At 59.6% G+C, this 7,369-nt stretch overlaps 1 protein-coding gene across 1 annotated transcript; it reads left to right on the forward strand.

Moving 5' to 3' along the window:
* The first annotated feature begins 2,541 nt into the window (after positions 1-2,541).
* Positions 2,542-6,998, forward strand: RPS26 (ribosomal protein S26). Its single transcript, XM_030967240.1, has 4 exons — positions 2,542-2,661; positions 3,689-3,866; positions 5,662-5,792; positions 6,857-6,998. The coding sequence occupies exons 1-4, from the start codon at positions 2,659-2,661 to the stop codon at positions 6,890-6,892; spliced, it is 348 nt and encodes a 115-aa protein (XP_030823100.1). The 5' UTR covers positions 2,542-2,658; the 3' UTR covers positions 6,893-6,998.
* The last annotated feature ends 371 nt before the right edge of the window (positions 6,999-7,369 follow it).

Raw genomic sequence — 7,369 nt, forward strand, 5'->3', positions numbered from 1 at the left:
GGATCCCCCAAAAAATGCGGTTTGACAAAGGGGGAGCGGCTTGGGGGACCCCAATCCCAGCTCATGGGGACCCCAACCCCTCAGAGCTGGGGTACCCCAATCCCCACCCATAGGGACCCCAATCCCACCCCATAGGGACCCCAATCCCAGCTGATGGGGACCCCAATCCCAGCTCATGGGGACCCCAACCCCTCAGAGCTGGGGTACCCCAATCCCCACCCATAGGGACCCCAATCCCACCCCATAGGGACCCCAATCCCAGCTCATGGGGACCCCGATCCCAGCTCATGGGGACCCCAACCCCTCAGAGCTGGGGTACCCCAATCCCCACCATGGGGGACCCCAATCCCAGCCCATGGGGACCCCAACCCCTCAGAGATGGGGGATCCCCAACCCCATTTCCCCTCAGCTCTGGGGGTCCCCCCACCCCACTCTCCCCACTTTGGGGGTCCCCTCACCCTCAGCCCCATTTTCTCTTGGCTATGGGACCCCAGCCCCATTTCCCCTCAGCTCTGGGGTTCCCTCCACCCCACTCCCCCCACTTCGGGGGTCCCCCTACCCTATTTCCCCCCACTTTGGGGGTCCCCACTCCCCAATTTCGGGGGTCGCCCCATTTCCCCCCACTTTGGGGTCCCTCCACCCCATTTCCCCTCAGCTCTCAGACCCCCATCCCAGCCCCATTTCCCCTCGGCTCCAGGGATTCCTCTACCCCACTGCCCCCATTTTGGGGGTCCCCACTCCCCCAGTTTGGGGGTCCCCCCGGCCCAGGACGCATAAAACGCCCCCGCGGTGGCGGCGGGGGCCAAACCAAAGCTGTCCCCGAGCAGGGGACACCCACGAGCACCTCAGCAGCGCCCGCTGCCCCCCTGCCCTCACTTTGGGGACTTTTGGGGACTTTTCCCCCCTTCTCCCCTCCCCTCCCCTCCCCCACGGCGCTCAGGGGTTCCCCCCAATCCCAGACCCCCTTTTTGGGTGCCCCCTCAAGCCTCCCTCAGCGCCGGAACCAACCCAAAAAAGGGGCTTGGAACCCCAAACTGGGGCTACAAAACCCCAAACTGGGGCTCAGAACCCCAAACTGGGGCTTTTGAACCCCAAATCAAAGCTCTGCCCTTTCCAGCTCCATCTGGGGCTGGTTGGGTTGGGGTTTTTTCCCTCCTTTTTCGTTTCTTTTTTCCATTTTCTTTCTCTTCTTTTCCCTTTCTCCCCCCTTTTCTTTTTCCCCTGTTCCTTCTTTTTCCCTTTTCCCTCTTTTCCCCTCTTTTCCCCTTTTCCATTTTATTTCCCTTTTTCTCCTTTTCCATTTTATTTCCCTTTTCCCCCCCTTTTCAATTTTATTTCCCTTTCCCCCCCTTTTTCCCCCCTTCTTTTTTCCTTTTTATTTCCCTTTTTTCCCCATTTTCTCCCCTTTTTTCCCCCATTTCCCACTTCTTTCCCCCATTTTTCCCCCTCTTTCCCCCCCCCCATTTTCCCCCGGTTTTTTCGGCGTCAGACCCGAAACTGTAGGAATTTTCTAAGACCTCCAGGTGGCTTTATCCCTGTAAATATCTATTTTTTAAACCTGACAGATGAAGAACAAACGAGGATGTGCAATACCCCCAATTTCCCCCCAAATCCCGAGGAATTCACGGATTTGCTGTTGTATTTTTCATTTATTTTAATTTTTCCCCCCCTTTTTTTTTTTTTGTGAGGTTTTTGGATCCTTTTTTGGTGGTTTTTTTTTTTGCCCCCCTTTTCCCGGGAGCTTTTGTACCTGTAAAATATTGTAATTAATGATTTGTTGTTAACGAGATCTACTGTAAGTTTTGTACTGTACTGGCTGAGGCTCTGCTTCCAAATAAACGGGAATAATTTAAATGTGCCCCCAAAAAATCCCTGGGGTCCGTTTGGGGACACCTGGGGGACACTGGGGACACACCCAGGGGGGACAGGGGACATTGGGGACACCCAGAAATGGGGACAAAGGACACAGAAATGGGGACAGGGGACATTGGGGACAACAAAAAATGGGGACAGGGGACATTGGGGTCTCCTTTAGGGGTTTTGGGGGGACATTTGGGACATCCAGGAGGGGACAGGGGACACTGGGGACATCCAGGAGGGACAGGGGACGCGGGACACACCCAGGGAGGACAGGGGATATTGGGGACACCCAGAAATGGGGACAAAGGACGTTGGGGTCTCCCTTAGGGCTTTTGAGAGGACACAGGACACACTGGGGACACCCAGGGATGGGGGGGATCCCCAAGAGGGGACACAGGACGCCCCCCCGTCACTGGGGGTCCCCCATGGATGGGAGGGGACCCCACCCCTGTCCGGACTACATTTCCCAGCAGCCCTCGCGGCGCGCGCGCCTTGCGGGGTGACGTCACACGCAGCGCGCGGGAGCTTTAACCGCGTGCGCAGCTCGGATCCCTCCGCCTACCGCAGGAAAAATAGTCCCTAACCCATCCCCACTCCCGTTAATTCCCCCCTAACTCCCGCCGCTCTCCGCTCACCCCACCCGCCCCGGTGCCTCGGGCGGAGCCACTGCGAGCCCTCCTTGGGTGTCCCCGCGGTAACCGGAGCGGCGGCGGCGGCGCTTCCGGGCGGAGGGAGCGCAGGGATAAAAGCGCGGCGGTGCTGCGGCCGGGCCTCTTCCGGTTCTCCCTCAGAGCCGCCATGGTGAGCGCGGCGTGGCCGGGAGGGCCCGGGGGGCGCGGAGGGGCCGCGGAGAGGCCCGAGGGGGCTCGGAAAGGGACGCGGGGCCCGTGTGGGGCACGGGGGGCTCAGAGGGGCTCTTTGGGGGGGTGCGGGAGCGGCGGGGGGGCGTGGGAGGGGCACGGAGGGGTTTGGGGGGGCGATCAGAGGGGGATGGGGGGGTCCATGTGGGGCAGGAGGTGCTGAGGGGGATCTTGAAAGGGGCTCTGGGGAGAGATTTGGGGTCTCCAGGGTGATTTGGGGGAGATTAGAGAAGGATGTGGGGCAGGGGGAGAGGAGGGGGCCTTGGAAAGGGTTTTGGGGGGATTTGGGGTCTCTGGGGGTTTGGGGGGACGCAAAGAAGGATGTGGGGTTGTGGATGGAACTTTTGGGTTTTCTGGGATTTTTATGGGGCTGGGGGCGGCTGTGGCAGGGCTGATCCGGGGGGATCTTATGGGGCTGGGAGTGGCTCGGAAGAGGATGATCCAGGGGTTCTGTGGGGTTTCTGTGGAGGCGGCTCTGACAGAACTGAGCCGGGAGAGCTTTTATGGGGCTGGGGGCGGCTCTGAATGGGGGATCCCGGGGGCTCTCTGGGACTGATCCGGGCTTCATCCTGGGCTCCATCCTGGTCTCTCTGGGGCTTATCCTTGGGTTGATCCTGGGCTCAGTCCTGGGGTTGATCTTGGGCTCGATCCTGGGTTGATCCTGGGGCTGATTCTGGTCTCTCTGGGCTTCATCCTGGGGTTAAACCTGAGCTCGATCTTGGGGTTGATCCTGGTCTCTCTGAGGCTGATCCCGGGCTCAGTCCCTGTCTCGATCCTGATTTCTCTGCGTTCAATCCCGGAGTTGATGCTGGGGCTGATCCTGGGACTCCCTGGGATGGAACCTGGGCCTCTCTGGGGCTGATCCTGGGATCAAACCTGGGATCAAACCTTGTCTCGCTGGGATTAATCCCGCTCTCCCTGTGGCTCATCCCGCTCTCCCTGTGGCTCATCCCGCTCTCCCCGTGCAGACCAAGAAGAGGAGGAACAACGGCCGTGCCAAGAAGGGCCGCGGGCACGTGCAGCCCATCCGCTGCACCAACTGCGCCCGCTGCGTGCCCAAGGACAAGGCCATCAAGAAATTCGTCATCAGGAACATCGTGGAGGCTGCTGCTGTCAGGGACATCTCTGAGGCCAGCGTGTTTGACTGTGAGGGTTTGACAGGGCTGGGAACCCCAAAATCAAACCCCAGTCGGCCCTGAAAAAAGTTCTTTTGTCGCTACAAACATCGTCTGTTTGTTGCCCCAAATATTGCAGTCTGCTCACCCCAAAAAATTATCCCTGTGCCTTGTAAAATAGCCCCATTGTCCCCCTAAAATAGCTCCTGTGTCACCCCAAAATAGTGCCTCTGTCACCCCTAAAATAGGGACCCTTTAACCCCCCAAAATATCTGACCCTGCTCACTCTGTCACCCCAAAAATCGTCCCTTTGTCACCCCAAATATCCCACCCTGCTCACCCCAAAAAAGAGTCCTTGTCCCTTCTAAAATAGCCCCATTTCCCCCCAAAATAGCTCCTCTGTCACCCCCAAAATCAACCCCTGGCTCTGAAAAGAGTCCTTTTGTCACTTCAGAAATTGTCCCTTTGTCACCCCAAATATTGCAGTTTGCTCACCCCAAAGAATTGTTCCTGTGCCCCCAGAATAGCCCCATTTTCCCCAAAAAAAAAGTCTCTGTCACCCTAAAATAGCCCCCTTTGACCCCCCAAAATATCTGACCCTGCTCACTCTGTCACCCCAAAAATCGCCCCTTTGTCACCCCAAATATCCCACCCTGCTCACCCCAAAAAATTCTTCCTGCGCCCCCAAAATAGCTCCCATTTTGCCCTGAAGTAGTTCCTCTGTCACCCCCAAAATCAGCCCCTGAAAAGTCCTTTTGTCACCCCAAAACACCCACCCTGTTTTCCCCCCAAAATATTCTGTGTCCCCCCAAAACAGTGTCTCTGTCACTCCTCAAATAGGGACCTTTTGACCCCCCAAAAGATCTGACCCCGCTCGCTTTGTCACCCCAAATATCCCACCCTGCTCACCCCAAAAAAGAGTCCCTGTCCCTTCCAAAATAGCCCCATTTCCCCCCAAAATAGCTCCTCTGTCACCCCCAAAATCAACCCCTGGCTCTGAAAAGAGTACTTTGGTCACTTCAGATTTTGTCCCTTTGTCACCCCAAATATCTCACCCTGCTCACCCCAAAAAATTCTTCCTGTGCCCCCAAAATAGCCCCGTGTTTCCCCCAAAACAGCTCCTGTTCTGTTCCAAAATCGCGTCTTTGTCCCCCCAAAAACCCTCTGTCACCCCAAATATCCTCTCTGTCACCCCAAATATCCCACCTGGGCGTGTTCTTGGGGATCTCTAGGTGTATTTTTGGGGTCCTAGAGTGTGGTTTTGGGGTTTTTGGGGTCCCTGACCCCTTTTTCCCCTCCCCAGCCTACGTGCTGCCCAAGCTGTACGTGTGAAGCTGCATTACTGCCCTGGGGCTGGTTTGGTGTTTCTGGATGGGGTTTTTGAGGTCCATGGGGGTTTTTGGGATCCCTGGTTGTGATTTTGGGGTTCCTGGATGTGTTTTTTGGGGTTTCTGGGGTCGCTGACCCCCTTTTTAACCCCCCGGCCTACGTGCTGCCTGAGCTGTACATGAAGCTCCATTACTGCCCTGGGGCTGCTTTTGGTGTCTCTGGGTGGGATTTTTGGGGTCCCTGGATGTCATTTTTGGGGTTTTTGGGGGTTCCTGGATGTGTTTTTTGGGGTTTTTGGGGTCCCTGACCCCTTTTTCCCCTCCCCAGCCTACGTGCTGCCCAAGCTGTACGTGAAGCTCCATTACTGCCCTGGGTGTGTTTTTTGGGGTTTCTGGGTTCTGTGGATGTGTTTTTTGGGATTTTTGGGGTCCCTGGGTGTGGTTTTGGGGTTTCTGGATTGGTTTTTGGGGTCCCTGACCCTTTTTACCCCTCCCCAGCCTACGTGCTGCCCAAGCTGTACGTGAAGCTGCATTACTGCGTCAGCTGCGCCATCCACAGCAAGGTGGTTCGGAACCGCTCCCGCGAGGCCCGCAAGGACCGCACGCCCCCGCCCCGCTTCCGCCCCGCCGTGAGTCTGGGGGCGACCCCAGGGGTCTGGGGGGGTCCCTGAGGGGCTTGGGGGGGTCCCCAGGGGGGGTCTTAGCGCTGTTTGGGGGTTCCTGGAGGGGTCTGGGGGGTTCCAGACCGCACGCCCCCGCCCCGCTTCCGCCCCGCCGTGAGTCTGGGGGGGGTCTCTGAGGGGTTTGGGGGGATCCCTGAGGGGCTTGTGGGGGTCCCTGAGGGGTTTGGGGGGATCCCTGAGGGGCTTGGGGGGGTCCCTGAGGGGCTTGTGGGGGTTCCTGAGGGGTCTGGGGGGTTCCTGAGGGGTTTGGGGGGATCCCTGAGGGGCTTGTGGGGGGTCCCTGAGGGGCTTGTGGGGGTCCCTGAGGGGTTTGGGGGGATCCCTGAGGGGCTTGTGGGGGTTCCTGAGGGGTCTGGGGGGGTCCCTGAGGGGTCTGGGGGGGTTCCTGAGGGGTTTGGGGGGTCTCAGGGGTGTTCAGGAGGGGTCTGGGGGGTTCCAGACCGCATGCCCCGGCCCCACTTCTGCCCCACCATGAGTATGGGGGGACTCTGGGGGGCCCCTGAGGGGTTTGGGGGGGTCTCAGGGGTGTTTAGGAGGGGTCTGGGGGGTCCGTGAAGGGTTTTGAGGGGTCCCCGGGGTATTTGGGGGGGTCCCCAAAGGGTCTTGGTGCTGTTTGGGGGTTCCTGGAGGGGTCTGAGGGGTTCCAGACCACACCCCCTGCCCTGATTCCTCCACTCCTCCTTGAATCTGGGGGGTCCCCGAAGGGTTTGGGGGGGTTCTCGAGGGATTTGGGGGTTCCCAGGGGTGTCTGGGGGGGACCCTGAGGGGTTTGGGGGTCCGAGGGGTGTTTGGGGGGGATCCCCGATGGGTGTTTGGGGGGGTCCCTGAGGGGTTTGGGGGGGTCTCCAAGGGGCCTGGGAAGGGGGTCTGGGGGGTCCTAAGGGTCCTTGGGGAGGGCTGGGGGGTCCCACGCGCTTTTGGGGGTTCAAGGGGGTCCTGGAAGGGTTTGGGGGGTCCCAGGGCTCTGTGCCCCCCCCCCAAGCCCCCCTAACTTTGGGTTCTCTCTGCAGGGAGCAGCCCCCCGGCCCCCCCCCAAGCCCATGTGAGGAGACCCCGGCCCCGCGCGGGACCCCCAGGGCAGAGACCCCCAGAGTCAATAAAGGATCTGCCCCGAGCCGGCTCCGTCCTTTGGGGGGATTTGGGGGGTCCTGAGGAGGATTTGGGGGGTCCTGAGGGGGTCTCAGCCCCCCAGTTATGAGAGGGAACTGGGATCACCCAGTATTTTGAGGGAGGGGCTGCTCCAAGATTAACTTTGTGCTTTTGGGGGATTTGGGGGGGTCCTGAGGGGGGTCTCGCTCCTCTTATTTTGGGGGGGGCACATTGGGGTCCCCCATTGTGGGCCCGGGGGCTGCTTCCCACCCTGGAGGGGAGAAAATGGGGGGGCTCTGACCCCCGGGGTTTGGGGGGTCTGAGGGTATCTGGGGACACCTGGGGGGGCTCCCCAAATCCTCCCCAGGGCCAGGAGCTCGGGGAGGGGTCGAGATGGGTCAGACCTCCCCCCGATTTTGGGGATGTTTGAGGTC

The sequence above is a fragment of the Camarhynchus parvulus genome, chromosome 29 (genome assembly GCF_901933205.1).
Source record: "Camarhynchus parvulus chromosome 29, STF_HiC, whole genome shotgun sequence".
NCBI lineage: Eukaryota > Metazoa > Chordata > Aves > Passeriformes > Thraupidae > Camarhynchus > Camarhynchus parvulus.